Genomic DNA, 19,049 nt, shown 5'->3' with positions numbered 1-19,049 from the left:
ATTTTTATAGTACGTGTAAATTTATTCTGAACTTAGATAAGTGTGTGTGTGTGTGTGTGTGTGTGTGTGTGTGTGTGTGTGTGTGTGCATCTTAACACAGTAATATGAAAGCACTTTTTTGACTCTGTATTATTGACAGAAAGTGGAAACATCAACAGTCCTTCAGCAACTCTGTTACCTTGGAATATTTACTATAAAATACTTAAAGGAACAAGTCACCCAAAATACAAAAAATATATATTTTTGTGCTTATACCACCAGTGCAATCTATTAGTCTAGATGAGGTTTCTAGTTTGCCGCAACCTTGCCCATCTCCTTTCATGCCGGTACAATGGGGCCAGATTGGTATTTGTTCATGGAGTTCAAACCATCAAACATTAATGTGTAAAAAAACTCAAGAGCAACAGCTGTCTACAAAAACAATGACTCGGATATCCAACATAAACCACAGCCCTCAGGGGCAGTGAGTTTTGTTGGGAACTATTTCCTGCCAAAGAACAGTGGCAAACTGTATCTGCTCACCTCTAATTTGTTCTCACTGGGGGCGGATGGATACAAGTTACTGGATGAGGGTGGGAGTTTGTAGTAACTACACTGTGATTTTATTTACATTTGTGTTTTGGAGCGTCTTGTCTGCCCCGTAGAAGACAGGAATCATTTATCGTAGCTGTAATCGCCTCGTCATGATTGGTGGTTTTTTGTTTTCTCCGTCTGCAGAGGATCAGCACGGCGAGCGGCGACGGGCGGCACTACTGTTACCCCCACTTCACCTGCGCCGTCGACACGGAAAACATCCGCCGCGTCTTCAACGACTGTCGAGACATCATCCAGCGGATGCACCTCCGGCAGTACGAGCTCTTGTGATGGGACGGGAAGGGTGTGCGGCCAAAAACACACACACACTCAAACTAAAAAAAAAAAAAAATATCTATATATATATTAAACATCGAACTTTGAACCCTGAACCCTGAGTCTCTGAACTCCCCTCTTCAGTGCAGTGTGTGAGCTCCTGCGAAGGAACGGGGGGAGGGGGCCAAAACACACACAGACACACTTAGACACAAACACACACATATACACAGACTCTGAACGCTGAACTCTGACCTTCCCCTGCCCGAACCCTCTGATGCAACCTCCCTGTCTGCAGTAGAAAGAGCTGATTGTGATGGAAATGTACGATGGGGTGAAAAATTAACAGACTCTGATCTTCTCCGACACCCCGTTCACCCTCCCACTGCCCACATCTTTCCCAAAATCCCTAGAAAAAAAAATAAATCACATCCCACCCCCACCCCCTGCCTACCGACCAGGCCTGGACTGTAATGAGGGACTGAGGGTTTGACTGTGAGATTCCCCTTCTTGAGGCTAAGATGGAAAATCTGAGAGCGCTACTACTGCAGTGCAACCCGGAAAGAGATTACTGTCGAATTAAATGCATATAGAGAATAATCACGTCACAGCGGGATCAGCTGAACTCCACTGTATTTAACGGAATAAAAAATAAAAATTAAAAGAAAGAAACAAGCACTGTGCTCAGGACTTAGATGAATAAAGCAGCGTACATGCAACGCCGATCCTTTTCCTACCACAGATGCCCTTCACTCACTCACACACACATGAAATCATGAAATCAACCGCAGTATCTGCTTGCACACAAACGTATCACACACACACACACACACACACACTTTTTACTGGACTGGGCTGAAACTTCACTGATCTGCAGCCAGCTTGACTTACAGGCTGGTTCGGTGGACCTGCCGACTGATTTTCCTGCACAGTGCTTTGAGATTAACGTGACTGACCGACTTGCACGGCCGAGCCCCGAGGAGCAGCTTTAACAAAGGACCAGGGGTGCGTTTGTGAACAGTCGCCAAAAAAAAAAAAAAAAAAAAAAAAAAAAAAAGGCCGTGGGCTTCGGGAAAAAAGGGACAGGGGACAGCCAACGCCGATGTGAATTTCTCTCTGGTGGAGTTTGGACACGTTTGACCGGGGGACGCCGACGACGAGCAGTCAGTCCCTCGGCTTCTCCACGGGATTGTTTTTGCCGCCTGCCGCCTGACTCTGCCTTGTTGGCGGCGCGGCAAAACATGAGGAGGATATACTGAGTTTTAAGAAAAAATAATAATGAATAAAAAATTTAAAAATAAATAAATAAAAAGCAAAACAAAAATGCCAACTTTTACTGGACTTAACAAACGGAGGGCAAAAAGCATCCTTCTACAGTACAGTACCATATAAGTTAAAGAGAACTCTTCATCTTGTCATGATTGACCCTGTTTTATCGTCTCCACAGCTGTTTTTTTTTTTTTGTCTGTGTAGACTTTTTGTGCCATCGTGCCCTGTGCGCTCTCTTTCTTTATCTCAGTCACTCTTGCCTTCTTTTCACCCCCCGCTTCTTTCTCCTCGCCTGTCTTTTTCTTTTTTCCTCACTCTCAATCCGACATTTTTTTGTTTGTTTTGTTTTTAGTTCATTTTCTCCCCCCTCTTTCCCTTCTCCTCCTTCGCTCCCCCTCGTCACCTCTTTCCACCCCGCACTGTTCCCTCACTGGCAATGTTCTTCTTCTTCTTCTTTTTTTTTAGAGGACAAAAAATACAAAATAATAAGAGTAATCTTGAAATTGAAAAAAAAAGGAAGGTGATAACAAATGGGACACTAATCTTTATTCATGTGGTCAAACACCCGCTGCCCCGCCTCCCTCGTTCATTCCTCCCTCCATCGCTCCTCCTTCCTCCCCCAAGACCTCCTGCTCCTTTGTATGTCTGTCTTTACTTTACTGCTGAACTATTATTCTTGTACAGACTGTAAAATGTATTATTTTGTACAACTTTATTGAGAAAATAACTTTTAGAAGATCCCTGTGCCTTGATCACGACTGTACGTGTGTAATGAGCTAAAGTGGGTGTCATACTGCGCTGTATTGCTTGGCCAATCCCAACCTAACTCCCAGCCTCCCTCACCACCTCCTTCTCTCTTTCTCTCTCTCTCTCTCTCTCTCTTTCTCTCTCTCATCTCTCCTCTTTCTCCTTGAGGACGGAGGACAACCATTCGTAGCTTTTGAACTTTTATTTCTGTCCCCTATCTCCCCATCCTCTCTTTATGATTTAAATATCTATTTTTGGATCCATATACCCCCAAGAAAAGATAAATATATGAAATGTATATGGGTTTTAAAAAGAAAAAAAAGTATTTTATTAGTATCAAATGAACCTTGACAAATTGTACACTTGACAGTGTACGTATTGCTATAACTTAAATTCTTTGAACTGAAGTTGTTGTTGAAGGTTTCTTCTTTTTGTTTCGTCCGTGACATCCGCAAAGGACATTTCGAGGGGTTTCAAGAGGAGATGAGAAGTGTTTATTTACATTTTTTAATTTCCTTCAGACATTTTTTTTTAGCTTTAAAGTAAAGGTGATGAGAAATACCCAAATGCAAAACATTGCTTGTTTCTACACAAATCTTTTTCTTTTTGCTAAAGAAAGACAAAACAATCGCAAAAAAAGAGACATTCATTTCCATTTATTTTCTGATGTATATCAGGAGGGGGAGGGAGGGGGGTCCTCCTTCCTAGCCCTGCACAACAGAGGCGGCCTGTACAGTATTAGCATCTCTTCACTTCAGTGCCCTAGTCTTCATTTACTGTGTACATCAAATATGGGTCTCTACTTTCTGAACAGGAGCTCTGAGAAATAAAGTTTTTTTTGGTGCAGACAGCAACAGGTCCATCATTACACATCCATACACACACAGGACTTCCTTATTTCTGTCTCTTTTTTTTCCCCCAAACTTGCATTTTTTGCAATCTTATCCACAAATGTGCAACAGCAGGGAGTGTTATTGCATATCTGTGCTAGAGGAAGTGGAGTTTCCTGTTCATTATTTTTTTTTTTTTTACACAGTCATTTCCTCTTAAGATGCTTATAGTTTGGACTGGAACTGCGGAGTTTGGAAAGTGAGGTTGTCACAGGAAGGTCACCGTTTTGAACAGTGGATATATGGAAATTTTTAGATGAGAGTTAAAATCTTCCCATCCCCATGAATCCCCATATATTCAGCATACTGTATGTGCTCAAAGCAAAAGCCTGTGGTGGCTCTGATTGGCCAATGAGTGAATATGCAACTTTACTCTCATGATTGCTACAACATGTGACTCCTGATGTACAGTCTCTTTTTAAATACATAAATTACAATGAAGAGCTATATTGCCATCAGCAGAATCAGAAAATGGAATCACTTAAAGGAACAGTTCGCCCCAAAATGACAGTTCAGTTTTATCTCCTCACCCAAATGACAGGCAGAACTCCACTGAAGTTTGTAGGAAAACCAAACACACAGCAGGTCTCAGCCCTCTCCCAAAATATGGAGGTTAACAAGGACACCCTCGTACATTTAAAAAAAAAAAAAAAAAAGGCTACAATTAGATTTAATTTTATCATGCAGCACAGCCAAATGACTAGTTGTTTGTTTGTTTGATTGTTATTGTGCAGCCAGACATGGCCCCTTTAAATGTATTCATTAATTTAATTTATTGGTGCTGTAAAAAAAACAAAAACATTTTTATTTTATTTTATTTTATTTTTTGGAGCTGTGAAATGATGGGCTACACTTACAACAAAGTGACATCATGCATCATACATGTGTTTATCATAGGACATAAGATTGGACAACATGGACAAAATCCAATAGCATGATATATATTGACATCAATATCAAATAAAAGTAAAATAAATAAAAGTAAAACCAGGAAAAGGCAACACTAATGCCATAACACAATATTATAATGCCCAAAATCTCAGACTATATCTCGTCTCATGTCACAGTAAACAGTCACAGTAAAGATATAACACTGGACAGCCTTATCTAGTCATAAATTGTTTCAGAAAAGACATATTTACTAAAAATCAGCCCAAAAAAATTGTTCAGTGGTTTGGGAGAAGCTACATTAGAAGCACAGGGGCGAAGTCGCTGTGTGTTTGATGATCCTGTACAGTTCAATTACATTTTCACTGATGTGGTAGTGAATATGTGATGACTACAGTTTTCAGTTCATTCCAGGGGGAACTTAAAGTGAGATTTGATTGTACAGGAATGTGTCTTTGGTGCTGCTGTACATACTGACAACATTCCTGCAAGACAGAAGCTCACGCGTCACAGTATGGATGGTGACACAAACAAGTCGATCTACATTTTAAGATTGACCCGATAACGGGGTTGAGCAAAGGGACAAAAAAAAAAAGTGTAGAACATCGGCTGTAAGAAGGAGAACATACTGGAGCAAACCATTCAGCCAACAGATTCATCAGCTCGATCACATTAATGTGGAACTTCTGTGACACACACTGCTCAGAAAGAGTTAGAGCTAAAACTTCCCAGTAATGCAAAAACAAATGTACCAGATTCATAATATTCCACTAGTTTTTTTTTTTTGTTTGTTCTGTTTTTTTGTTTTTTTTTTGGGGGGGGGGGGGGGTACACATTAAACGGACCCTGAATATGATCCGTGCTGGGCCACTGCTCTGCTACATAATGCTACAAATCACTGGTTGAAATAAATTTAATTAATCTCAATGTTAAACCAGCAAACTAACAGAAACAAAGGCAATGATGAGAGATCATTATGGCTCCAAGAGATCCAGAAGAACCAGTATCAGCCTCACTTTGATTTTATTTTTTATTTCTTTTTTGATTATCAAAAAAAAAAAAAAAAAAAAAAAAAGACATCCAGAACTGTATGGTGCTGATGGTGGAAATTTGTGCAAGTCGCCGGTCTAGAAACAGTTGCTGCTGACTCAGCCACATCTCATGATTCATGTTTTCGCCTTGATGATAATAACTTGCATTTCGGAGGAAGACGTTTTGCTTGATCAGTCAGGTTTGCACTGAAAGTCAAAAAATAGGCTTCAGAGAGCCCACTGCTGCATTTCAGCTTTGTCAAGAGCAGCTGACATCTGCAGAGTAGAGTCATGAAGGAACTGACTTCTGCGGGTTTTAAGGGTGGACTTTGGACAAAGAGGGAAAGGCGCAGGTAACCAGGGCCGGGACTATACGCTTATCTCCCGATTCAATACGATCACGATACTTTGGTGCCAATTCAATACAGTTTCATAAAGCTCTGATTATCCTAAAGGTCACAAGGTCATTTTACACAGTGACTTCAAGTTTAAAGAAATGGCCTCTCTACTATGGGGGCTAACATTGTCACACATGAATACAGTTTGGGCTCATTGAGTCCACAGGAGTCTCAGCTTTCCAGTCAAACCCAATGTATAGATGCATATACTGCATGCATAAACCTGCATGATTTGTGGCTCAAACTGCATGGGCTCAGCATAAGGTGGGTATGTCTGCAAAGGGGAGAGCCGTGGCTGCCCAGAGAACCCACTGTCATTCAGAGATCTGGAGGTCAGAGGTCAAGGCACCCCACTGAAAATGCCAAGTCACCTGCCAAAATGTTGCCGAACTTTGGAGCGATATTTAACCACCTTGCCCACAACCAAGCATGACATGTTTGGTCCCAACGGATTCACAATACTTTAAGTGAATCAATTTGTTCCCCCCACCCCTACAGGCAACATAATCTCTTAAGGCAGCCATTTCCATCATTCAATGGGGGGAATGCCTTGCTCAAGGGAACACTGTAGCTCAGTCTGAACCCCTGTCAAAATATAGTATATAGTGAGGTAAGTGGATGTAATGGGTTGAAATGTGTTGCATGTTTAGGTCGAAGGCAATAAAACTGGCTAACATCATTAGGATCAGAATCAGAAATAGTTCATTGATTCCCGAGGAGAAATTGGGTCAAAGTCTCAAGAGAGGAATTAAATTAGAAGAAAAAGAAAAATATGTGCCTTAGAAAGTTGTTCAAAGGGTGCATTATAGTAATATGTGTATTAGAAAATATTACAACAATAACTACAGCAATAAGACCCATACATACACGGGGATGTTGCACAGTTAAATAAACAGTTGAATAAACAGTGTGTCAGGTTATGGGCATCAGATATCACTGCCATGTGTCAGACGTGAAAAAATGTTATTTAACAAACAAAAGAAATTAAGAGTGCCTCCACGCGCGCAAGAGAACCAGCTGACATCCAGCACGAGCCCCACCCCTCGCGTGACGTCGCCGCGTGCCTTCCTTCCCTTTTCTCCGTTGCTAGCGGTTAGCATTAGCAGGCTAGCCCCCAGTCCGAGCGGCGGTTGCATTTTGTTGATCCTCCTCCTTCCCCGCAGCGAGCCGAGGGACGGGACTGTGTCTCCGGCTGTGTCTCCGACCTCAGTGCCCCACGACAGCGGTGGTGCGTCGCCGTCCTCGCAGTCACGACAGGAAGAAACCCCGAAGCTCTGGGACATGGCCAGACCAGAACAAGTCCTGGTGCTAGAGCCACAACACGAACTGAAATTCAGAGGTAAAGGCGGAGGGCAGGGCCGCGCCGCTTCGGCTCCACAGCTCGCTAGCTAACGTTACAACCCCGTTAATGTCACTCTATCGGTGTCTACCCAGTCCCCTTAATGTAAGCTCAATCTGTGTTTGCGCTTTTGAACATGACACTGAATGCGGTGTTCATTGTGCGCAACGTGTACAGCTATTATTTCCCCTGGAGTGGCGATGACAGGTGAAATGACGCTTTGCTAGGTAGCAGCTAGCAGGTTAGCAATGCTAGCTGTCATTGCAGCGTGAAGGAAAGGCCCACCGTCCCATTTCTTAAATTCGCCCATTTGCCATCTATGCAACATGTCTTTTAACACATATATGTCTCGATGCAAAAAAAAAATGTCGTGACTTGAAATATTCCTTTAACGCGTTTTTATCTTTGTACTGTAGTAACCGGCTGCCAAGAATGGACTATTCTAGTATTTTCTACGATCAGGGGGCACTACCTAGTCCTAGCCCTCTTCTCGTGCTTCTTAAATATTATTTAAGCAGCGATTAAGAGGTTTACTTGTATAATTATTACTGTGCAATCTGAATTCTTTGCCAGCTTTTCCATATAGGCCCGAGTGATTATGGAGCTGGAGGCTGAGCGGGTGGGTCAGGAATAAACAGCTGTTTTTGTTGTTCGGGAAATAATTGGTTCGTGTGTGATCCTGTGGGTGAATTGGGTCAAGTGATAGGCTATTGATTGATTGATTCATTGGTGCGTTCTTTGTATGCAAAGGTAATTCCAGGGAAAAGTGCATACACCCACTCAGTTGCTGAGGCACAGGCTTACCAGCCTGTCTCAGAGATTGGTTAGAGCAAAAGGCACAGTGTAAATATTTCTCTAACACAAATTACCCAGCCTGGGGTTTGGCTGTTAACCCTCCTGTTACCTTCACATTGTATATCTGGTGCATTGTATCTTGCTGACAATCTTAATAGCCCTTTAAATAAAACATAAATCTTCTCAGTGTTTCTGGCGCTACTACAGGTGTGGTTATGTGAGGTGAAGGCCGAAAAGCAGTGGGAGTTTTTTTTTTTTTTTTTTTTTTTTTTTTTTTTTTTGACAATTATAAATCACATGTCATAGCTCTTCAGTGTCATCCAAAACAGGCAAAGCAAATTTGTGCGAAATTTTGATATTTCTTGATATGTTTTATAAAGATGAATGAGCATGGGGTCAAATGGACTGAAAGAAATGAAATGAAAGAAATACCGATGCAGACAGAAAGTGTCCTGGACGTTGAAAACAAGACATCATGGTAATTTTGTTAACCCCAATAGTCCCCATTAAATTAGGAGATGTCATGAAAAATGAGGCAAAAAAGTGAATCATGTATTAGAAGTGTTAAACATTGAATGGGGTCAAACTGACTTCAAAGATAATAGGAGGGTTAAAACAGGCGGATAAGGTGTTTCCCCACAGGGTGAGAATTTACTCGTGGCAGTTGTTGTTTGGGGGTTGGAGGGGATTTTATATACAAGTCCTTACAGTGAGTGCAGTATGCCCTGGCTTTGTATGACACTCATATGAACTCTATGTTGGGAAGTGTTACTCATCTCTGATGAAAAGAAACAGGTGTAGAATTTTTAGTTTCAGTTTCATCGCATGACACGTGAGCCTGTGAACAGGAAACGGTGTAAATGCTCCTAATCTGGGGTCATTTTAAAAAATGCTAAGGCAGCATTATTGAAGGACAGTGCTCAGGCGGGGTGAGGGTGATCCGAATGCCCATCAGACAACAAAAAACACTTAAATGTCGCAGAGCCGCCTCTCTATGAAGTTTTCAGCAACATACAGTTGTGTGTGTTTGACTCAGGGTGATGTGTGAATAGAAAAAAAAAGCAGCATACTGCGCAGCCATTTCCACTGTTAATGTTTAATTTGTAATGTTAAAGGCAAACATTGTCAGTTGTCCCCCACTAACTCACACTACGGCGGGAATCACCAGAGGCTCCATAATTAGATGGTATCAGGATACTTAAGTCACAATAGTGAACAATTGTGATTTTAAACATTTTGCACTATGCTTAGTATTGTGGTAACATGCACTGCAATACACTGTGATTTATTACCTTTTTTTTCAAATGCAAATTATGTTCCCAAGGGAAAACTTTGCCAACATCCTTGTTATCCAGTTAGATAGTTTTCATTCTGGTCATCTCACTTCAGTCTTTTTTATTGCAGCAAAATGGGAGACTCACTAACACTGTCATAAAGACATCATAAATGTTTCATCAAGTCTTGGCGATACAATACCGACACTTGGTGTCTGTGTATTGATATAATATTGCCACACAAAATATCTCAATAGTATGCTGTATCGATTTTTCTTTTTTCCCCCCTAGCCCTGAAGCACACCCTGCTCACACATTCATGCCTGCAGATGTATAATGCATGTGCACAAATCCCAGTGAAAGCCCAAAGTGCTCACTCACTATGATTAGTTACTTGGAAACTATTTCATGCTCTTAAGACATAATCCAGATAACTGCTTTCAAATTAACCGACATGTGTGGAAATTTACACACACACGTGCGCGCGTGTGTGCGCACCTCTTTCACTAACACCATTCCATGTTTCTGTGTATCGTCCTCAGGCCCGTTTACAGATGTTGTCACTGCCACTCTGAAGCTCAGCAACCCCACAGATAGAAATGTGTGTTTCAAAGTCAAGACAACTGCACCTCGTCGATACTGTGTGCGCCCCAACAGTGGCATCATTGACGCTGGAACCTCCATCAATGTTTCCGGTTTGTAATACTACTTTTTTTTTTTCGTCCTCCAGTAATGAGCCAGATTCACACCCTCATTGTTGTAAGCATGTGATATACTCTACACTGTGACCTGCTGAACTACTAGATAGTATTTTTGTGTTGTTTGCAAGTCAAAGGAGGATCTGCTGGCTCCCACAAATCACTGTACACTCAGGGCTTTTGGACACTGGGGTGGGAAATGAGTTATGTTATCATCTTTCAGCAGAATCATATTGTCTGGAAATAATGGTATCAAGTTACTGTGAAACGTAATTCTGCTGTCTAAATAAATTAAATTCTCACAAAATAAGACCTGAACAAATTGGAGGCGATCATCTATCAAAAATTGTAGTTTCATTGTACTATATAGCAAACATTTTCAAAGTCTTTAATGTTCAAGACTCAAGAATTTACATGATTTTTGTGCAAGGGACCCTGATATGAAAAGATATTTTAGTTTGCGTTAAATTAAATTGTTTACATGTCATACCTTAAGAATGACAAATATATCCAAAGTGGTGAGATTAGAATGTAATGTTAAAATGTTATTAAATTATAGTGAAATTAAACAATGCTTTGTTTTGCTGAGGACCCCTGAAGGTCCCCAGACCTCACTTTGAAGACTACTACTATATATTAGTAGTTTTAAATACATTGGCAGATACTGGTGCTCACTGTCAGTGAAATATTTCCTTATGATTATAGGAATATTGCTTTTTTCATATCTCCCATCCCTATCACTGCAGTGTTAAAGATTACAAGGTCATGTCCCATTTTTGGCAGAAACATACCAAAGTCAGTCGGATGGCATGGGACCCGAGATCTAATAGTTCCATTAACTTTAAATTGTGATTTATTTCACTCTCATTTGCTCAGTCCCAGCTGAGATCCTTTCCCACAGATGTCAAGCTTCTGCATTACCATCATGGAAATCAAACAGATTGACTTGTGATTTTCAACATAACGCCTTGATCGTTTTACTCTGTAGCGACTGAGTACATGGTTATCCAGGCTACAAAAAGAAAGAAAGAAGGAAAACCAGGACAGTTTGTGGGTCACAGTGTAACATACATCACAAACCTGCCGCCTGTTGTTCGCAGGTTGCATAATGGTTATTGGGCAATGCAGGAAGTCGCTCTCTCCCTAATGCTCCAGCTTCCCCTTCTGTCTTTGTTTTTATTCACAGTTATGTTACAGCCGTTTGACTACGACCCCAATGAAAAGAGTAAACACAAATTCATGGTGCAGTCCATGGTGGCTCCATACGACATGACTGACATGGAGGGAGTTGTGAGTACCCGATCGTAGATTATAATCATAAATATGCATTATGTAACTTGTGACTCATGTCTGGAAGTACTTGACCGTTGACTTCTTGACTTGCTGAATGACACATGGATCATTTCTTTATCAGCAGCACATGAGGTTTTCACTTTCAGAGAAAAAATCTCCCTCCGCTTGAACCCATTTGAGTATTGTAATTTGCAGATGACTATGTCTCTGTGTGTGGAAAAGAAGCCATAGCATTGATAATTAATTGTAGAATGCTGACAGTACTTTCACATCAATGACAAATTCACATATGCTTATTGATTAGTTTAGAAAATGATATTCCAGACAGGGGAAAATGGAGTTTCATAAAGTCTTGGAGCAAATCACAAAAAACTTTAAGAAGACCTCTGAATCTGAAGTGTGTTTGAAATTTTGGTCAAAGAAAAGACACGCTATGCAGGTAATGGAAATTCGACATTTTAGTCATAGAAAATGGAGCCTTTTAGGAGACAGAAGAAGGTTTTTGCAGGACACTGATCATACGCCTACACGTGAAGTGTCCTTACGTTATTACTAAGAATTACATGAAAGAAAAAGAAGCTGATGTGATGCTAAAAGTAGCCGAGCCGCTGCTGTTGACAGGCAACTCACTAGATGTGAGTTTTTCACCACAGTCATTTCTTTCTCTCAACGTTTGTCTCTCTTTCATTCTCTCTCTTTGTTCCTGTGTTGCAGTGGAAGGAGGCAAAGCCAGAGGAGCTGATGGATTCAAAGTTGAGATGTACATTTGAGATGCCTCTAGAAAATGACAAAACTGTAAGTACAAGTCCAACTTCCCCGTCAGCGGTTATCACTTATGACTTTAATCATCCAGTCATACAAAGATGCTTTACGTGTCAGTTTTACTTTCCTCATATCGCTGTCAGGTCTGCAAAAGCAGAAAGAAAACTTGAGAAGTGTGTGTTTTCTGATAAATGTATGATAAATATTTGAATAGCCTACCCCTTGCAATAAGGAAAGACCCTACATAGCCCACTTTTAAGACTCACCTCAAATGGTGGCTTAAGACAAACCAGAACAGTCATCACTTTTAATTGGACATATGTATAATAATAATAATGTCTTTTTCTATTTGTGTATCTGTATATTTGTATTTGCATATTGTTACTTACTTGTCTGTGTTTTTTTTTTGTTTTGTTTTGTTACCTGCATAGGGACTACGGATGTAAATTAGCACTTTGCTGACGCCAGCATGTTTACATCTCGTTTATACTGACGTTCATTAATGTGCTTGGCCTCTATCAAAGAAATAAATTTAGAAAATAAATGATGTAAAGTTGACATAGTCTGGACGCAGTGCAGCAGTACCAAAAAACATGTTTCTTATATCTGGACAATAAGATTTGTTGGCCAGGGCAGCACTGCAGCACCACAGTAATTTATTTAAAATGGGATTTTGTCACATTTATCCTCATCATTTCTTCTCTACCTTTGCAGTTCCTGTGATTTAGATACTGCACCTGGGCATATTGTGAATTTGAATATTTTGATTAATTGTTCAGTCTTACTGCAGGGTATAAGGTTTCACATTGCATGTTTTCCTCAAAATGTGCCCATTTCGCACAGTAATATTTTTTTTCTTCATTTTACTGCCACACAAATCATTTTCGTTCATATAAGCCTTACATAAAAATTCACCAGTGAAACCCTTTAATAAATCTCCAGCTCATCAGTACTGCATTGCCGTGTCACCCATAACATGTTTTATTTTACTTTCTTACTCATTTGTTATGATTTCTTTCTGTGTCCGCTCTCATCCCACTCCCTGCCACGTCTCTGCATGTCTCTGCACCCCACCCCCCACCCCCACCCCCACCTCTCTCTCCACAGCATGAGAGTGAAAGCAACAAAACTGTGTCTTCCTCTACCTCTCCTGTTAAGACTGAGCACTCCGCCATGCCGAAGTCCGCCAGCGCCTCGCTGGATGATGGAGAGGTGAAGAAGATCATGGAGGAGTGCAAGCGGCTGCAGATGGAGGTGCAGAGGCTACGGGAAGAAAATAAACAGATCAGGGTGAGACACACACTCAAAACTTAAAAACAAATTCCCTGCGTTTTGTCCCTGGCTCATATTTATTCCTTTAACACTTTTTTTTTTATCATCGGAATCACAAATACTTTATTGATCCCCGAGGGGAAACTGGGTGATCATACATGGAGCTGCATAAATACCTCTAGTGTCATTCCCTAAATGAGCCTTCCTACCGTGTCACAAATTTATATCAGTGGTTTTTTTATATACTGTATATATAACTCTTTGCTGCATAGCACTGCCAATGTATGACTGAATGACCTGAATCTGTGAAATATGTAGGAACAGTTGAGCAGGATGGTGTCCAAAATGGATTTATGGCATGAAATTGGAATGAGACCTTTCATTTTTTTTACATTTGGGAGCTGAGACATTAACTCTTTGCTACTTGTTGTTTATGTGGATCTAAGTAGAGAGTAGCAGTTAAATAAATGAGAGTGGCTGCCTCATGTAGTTGAGCGACTGGGATGAAAATCCATAGAAATTAATTTAAATGAGGCACAGGCAACATGAAGGGACCAGGTTTAGTTTCATAATGTTATTTGTCATGGATTACTCACTAAAAGGTGTAGTCTGCAATTGTAATCCAGGCACCAGAGTAGATTTTTTTTTTTTATTTGCTGTGTCTGTTGTTCCTTGCATGGCAACATTAAGCAAATTGCGTCTGGGGAAAACTTTTAGTAACCACATTTTTCTTTTTGAAAGTGTTGTAGCAGAGGAAGGGTCTAATGACTAGGTTTTAAGAGTTATATTTATTTTGGTTATCCTATCAGCCATGGTTTCCGCACTCAAAATCTTATGATTGTTTAGTCAAATACTCACTTTCAGACATGTGTAGGTGCCTGGCAACAATCCTCAATAGTTTAATTTACTGCTTTTGTCCCCAAAGTGCAAACAATCAAAGTTGTCTGAATCAGTGTCAGGAATAGGATTCTGGTGACAGGCTTGTGATTTAGACCCTGGGTTTTATTTTCCACCAAAAACAAACCTAATATATATACCTGAAACATGCACCGCTGCGTCCAGGAATACTGTTTCCTTTTTCAGGGACCAGTCCAGCGGTCTCTAAATATCTAAATGAATGGCTTTTTCAGGCAGGTTGTCTCTAGGTAATGAAATCCCGCAGCAGGTGCACCCGCCCTGACAGGCTGCTTCTCGGCTCTCTTGTTGCACTTGGACATGGTTTTCTCTGAGCTCAGTGGGTGCATGCATTTGCTTTTTTTTGTGGCTGGTGTAAAGAAAACCAACCATCTGATACATCTGGCTGCTCATTTCTCTGAAACATTAATACTGAAACACATTCGGGCATTAGTAGCACCTGCATGAGGATAAGGAGGAAAGGAGATGCATAACAAAGTTTATCTAGTTTTAAGTAAGCAGTTACCTAGGCGTCTCTCCTAAAAGTTGAACTGTCTACTGAGTTTGGACTAACTGTGTTTTAAAAAAGCCACCAGGCCTCAGCTCTCCCTCTGACGTGGAACAGCTCCCATTTGTCCTGTATGTTTCTCATTTCCTGTTCCTGAGTTAGTTGGTCATAAATACAACCTGTGGTGCTTTTGGGAATAGTAAACAAAATGGACTGCAGAGAAAGTAGCTTTGGTGTTTTATTTTATAAATTAAGTGGCACAGAGCTGGGTTGCACTGTAGCAGCAGAGCAAAGCGGAGAAAATGTGTTTAAGGCATGTAGGTGATGTTTCAAAAGTTGTGTAAGGACCTGCATCATCTAGGCTTTTTTTTTTTTTTTTTTTTTGTCGTCATAGCACTACAGCATTTTTGTGCAGCTGCCTCTGAGTTAGTTGGGGTTCTTATCCACATATAGTGGTGTCTATGATGGGGATTTTATTGATACTAGTACTCTTATTGATACTGCTTATTGATTTGGTACTTTATAGATACTTTTATTGGTTCCTTTTATTTTTTTGTTTTGCACAAAAAGGAAAAAAAAAAAAAGCTTTGTAAGGGTTTTATTGCACGTATGGCGACGAGTGGTATCATTGCCAACTTTAGTAAAATGAACCCAAACTTATCATCGATGCTCTTTTTTTCCAGTCTTCTTGCTTTTTAACCGGTGGAACTACTCTGTCTCTGTATCACTACACAGCGCTGTATGCTTGTTTACACACCCAGTAGGTAAACTCGTTGCATAGTGATACAAACACAAAGTAGTTCCACCAGTTAGCTCACGAGAGGTCTGGAAAAGAGCATTGATATCAGGTCACACTTGGTGGGTTTATTACATTTCCATGGAGTAGCAAACACCACTTTGTTGCTAAGAACTCAAACCATCTCTTTAAACTCAGCTCCACTTTTCTGACAGTGTCAGTGTCACTCTCCACAAACTGATTAATCATAGTTGAGCAGGCATTGTAGAGTTTTTGACAGAGTGACGTCCTGATAAGGATAGAAAAAAAGACATGATCTGATAAAAGTGGTCGGTCAGCACCTATGAGTGTGTTTTTGGGTGCTTGACCAGCGTCCCCCAAGGCTTTTCTGCTCGTAAAAGATACCTAGCGACACAGATCCGAAATCACTACAACCATGATTCCTGTGCTCGTCTCCTGTGCTCACTCCAGTTGTTTGTTTTTTTTTTGTTTTTGTTTTTGTTTTTTTGCAAGACTTGGCCCCACAGCAATACATCTGGGCAACACGGGCATCACAGAAACCCCCAAGTCGCTGTTACCACTTAGCTGGGTTGTCGATTTGTTCCCACATGGGTGCTACGATATTTCTGACAGCACTTGAAGGCAGCAGTCCAGTATAACAGGGGGCAGCCGACTGTGATGCAGCGAATCCTGAGTCATTCTGTTTGGCAGTTGCATGATGTGAAAAACAGCAGAAGAGGGGGATGGTCTGAATCTGTGTGTGTGTGTGTGTGTGTGTGTGTGTGTGTGTGTGTTTCAGTGTGGCGACTAATGGCATCTTCAAGGTGTGTGACTTTTCTCTGTGACTCCTCCCTCTTATCTGGCAGGAGGACGATGGGCTGCGGAAGAGAAAGATGACACCAATGGCCGCCTCTCATTCTTCTTCCTCCTCCGCCATGGCGACCTCTGCCATGAGGGATGAAGGCCTAAGCACCCGCGTCCTGGCTCTCTGCGTGCTCTTCTTCGTCATCGGCGTCATCATCGGCAAGCTAGCCCTGTAAAGACAGACGGACAGAGCACAGTGACAGACGGATGGCATGCTCGGGAGGACAAAATGATGACGACGATAACGACAATGATGGAGATGTCTTCTGGGTTTTTTTTTTTCTGTTCTTGGGTTTGTTTGTTTTGTTTTGTTTGTTTTGTTTTTTTTAGCATCGAAGGCAATATCACAAAGGTTTGTCAGAACAGTAGAGGATGAAAATTATTTAATGTGTAAAAAGAAAACAAAGGAAGGCAATCCAAGTTAACCATGAGTGAGAACGTTTTCGTCACAGGTCGTTGTTTTTTTTTGTTTTGTTTTGTTTTGTTTTTTTTTGTGAAATAATCACCATCTCTGATCTGTTCTTTCCGTCCATCCATACTTCCTTCCTCAACCATCTTCCCCGACTTGCACAGATGAGTTTATGGTCTGTGGGAGTGGCTATGCTCTGGTTGAACGTCTGAAGTCCTTCATTGATTCCTTATCGACTCTCGCTCTTCACGTTACTTAATCACATTGCATAAGAGGAGGCGATCCAGTGTTCCTCTCCTGATATTCTCTCTTCCACTTTGATTCTGATAATGCCTAAGGAGAGGGGGAAACGCGTGGGATCAATGAACGACTTTCTCCGTTTCAAGCTCTATGTATTGTCTTCTCAACAGTATCTGGTGAAAAATGTGAGCCAGTAGAAGCCATGCATTTTTTCTCCCTCCCGTGTGTGTGTGCGTGTGTGTGTTGTTCATTTTGTCTCCTGCTGGAAGGCTGATGCGGCTGTGTGTGAATGTTTTAACGCGCGGAGACCACAAAACGGTGAATCAGAAGCTGTGGAGTTTTAGTGTGATGGAAAGAGGGGTGGTTAAAATAATACAAATCCTGTCATCCAAACAGATTTCCTGTACACAACAGAAAAAAATGGGGGTGTTAGTTGAAAAAAAAAAAAAAATCCACTGAAAATATTGATTATTTCAGTCCTAGTCAGACCCAGCTGACGAGTCTTTTTTTTTTTTTTTTTTTTTTTAATTTCATTTCAGTGATTTTTATTTTTTTGGCTATTTGTAAAATAAGATTCATCACGTGGATTTCATGCTGCACAGTGAACTTGTTATTATGGAAAAGCAAACTAAGTTGCAGTTGTGTTCAAGGTATCAGATTTGCCCATGCAACACTTTGATTTCCTGACTGTTGATGATTTAATTCCTCAGGTTGAGACAGAAAGAGAGTGGCATCAGAAAAAAATATATATATATCTTATCCCCCTCCCCGTCCTTATCTTAAATCAGTGGACTTGTTATGCAAAACCAACTTGGACATTTACAGTATACCAGAGTGTAGCCGGCCATCGTTTTGGTCGGCTTTTTCAATTCCCGCTCTTTAAATTCTGCCCATGGCATATTTGTAGTATTACCATCTTCTAGTGTATCACGGCAGTCGTTTGCCTTTTTTTTCTTCTCATATTATCATGTAGCCACGATGCTTCTGTTGTTTGTAATATTCAGATGCACTATATTCAAGTGTCCACTCTGCGTTCTGCATGGAATGACCTGGATTTATTATTATTCTCTCTCTTTTTTTGTGTGTTGAAATTATATTATCCAAAAAAAAAAAACCAAACAAACAACAAAAAAAAAAACAACAATTACTGTCTTTTCAAAAGGGACCATCTTGAGTCTGGTTTATCAGTTTGTGTGGATGTGTTTTCTTTCTTTTCATTTATATTTTCTGTTTCCTTTCGGGCTTGGTGGTTGTTTGATAACCAAAACAGTCTCGTTGTGCTATCTCAGCTATCAATTGACCAACCAAGCAAACTCAGTTGTAAAAAAAAAAAAAGGAAGAAAAAAGAAAGGAAAGCTGTATTTTTCTTTGCCAGAGGGAGTTTGGGGAGTGGAGATGTGGGTGGCTAAGAAGAGGACTGACCTGTGAATACACACTACATTTTAAGAAAACGCATCAGAGCTTCAGATCACACATGCAGAGACACAGTCACACAACGATGTAACCACAAAGTAATTGGATACTGTTTTGTATGTACATAAAAATAAAAATTACTTAAAAAGATAACTGGCAAAGTTATTAACAAAATGTAAAGGAAGAAGATAATAAAAACAACCATCATGGATCATGTAGCATCATAATGAATTAAAATACATAAACCCCCAACTGTCTGCTTTTGTGGGAAATTTCCTCATTTTGTTTTTTTTTCCTCATATCAGTCATGGAAAAGGAGTTTGCATGTGTTTGGTACACAAGCTGAACATGGAAGGTTCCTGTCAGGTATGAAACAACAAGCCAGTGCAGTCGCTTTCATTTTTAAAATAGCTAAAAAATAAAATGAAAGTCCATATACCATTACAGTTTTTAACATGAATATAGATAGTTAAGAAAAGA

General features: G+C 40.5%; 2 protein-coding genes across 3 annotated transcripts in view; both read left to right on the top strand.

The window, feature by feature from the left end:
- The window catches only part of gnas (GNAS complex locus), a 39,181-nt gene extending 35,466 nt beyond the window's left edge, over positions 1-3,715 (top strand). Inside the window, exon 12 of the mRNA XM_030056273.1 lies at positions 718-3,715. Within this exon, the coding sequence (XP_029912133.1) occupies positions 718-864 (147 nt within the window). The 3' untranslated portion in view covers positions 865-3,715. The remainder of the gene's footprint in view (positions 1-717) is intronic.
- A 3,414-nt stretch (positions 3,716-7,129) lies between these two features.
- Positions 7,130-18,506, top strand: LOC115362379 (vesicle-associated membrane protein-associated protein B/C-like). 2 transcript variants are annotated; one of them, XM_030056282.1, is made up of 6 exons: positions 7,130-7,411; positions 10,023-10,175; positions 11,365-11,468; positions 12,186-12,266; positions 13,392-13,523; positions 16,510-18,506. In XM_030056282.1, exons 1-6 carry the CDS (start codon positions 7,354-7,356, stop codon positions 16,681-16,683), a joined length of 702 nt encoding a protein of 233 aa, XP_029912142.1. In that variant the 5' UTR covers positions 7,130-7,353; the 3' UTR covers positions 16,684-18,506. The 2 variants fall into 2 exon arrangements, with proteins under 2 accessions (XP_029912142.1, XP_029912141.1); XM_030056281.1 differs by having other exon boundaries at positions 7,133-7,411; positions 13,341-13,523.
- Positions 18,507-19,049: the final 543 nt, after the last annotated feature.

Source organism: Myripristis murdjan, chromosome 7 (genome assembly GCF_902150065.1).
Source record: "Myripristis murdjan chromosome 7, fMyrMur1.1, whole genome shotgun sequence".
Lineage (NCBI taxonomy): Eukaryota > Metazoa > Chordata > Actinopteri > Holocentriformes > Holocentridae > Myripristis > Myripristis murdjan.
This window is presented reverse-complemented; position numbering and strand designations above follow the sequence as displayed.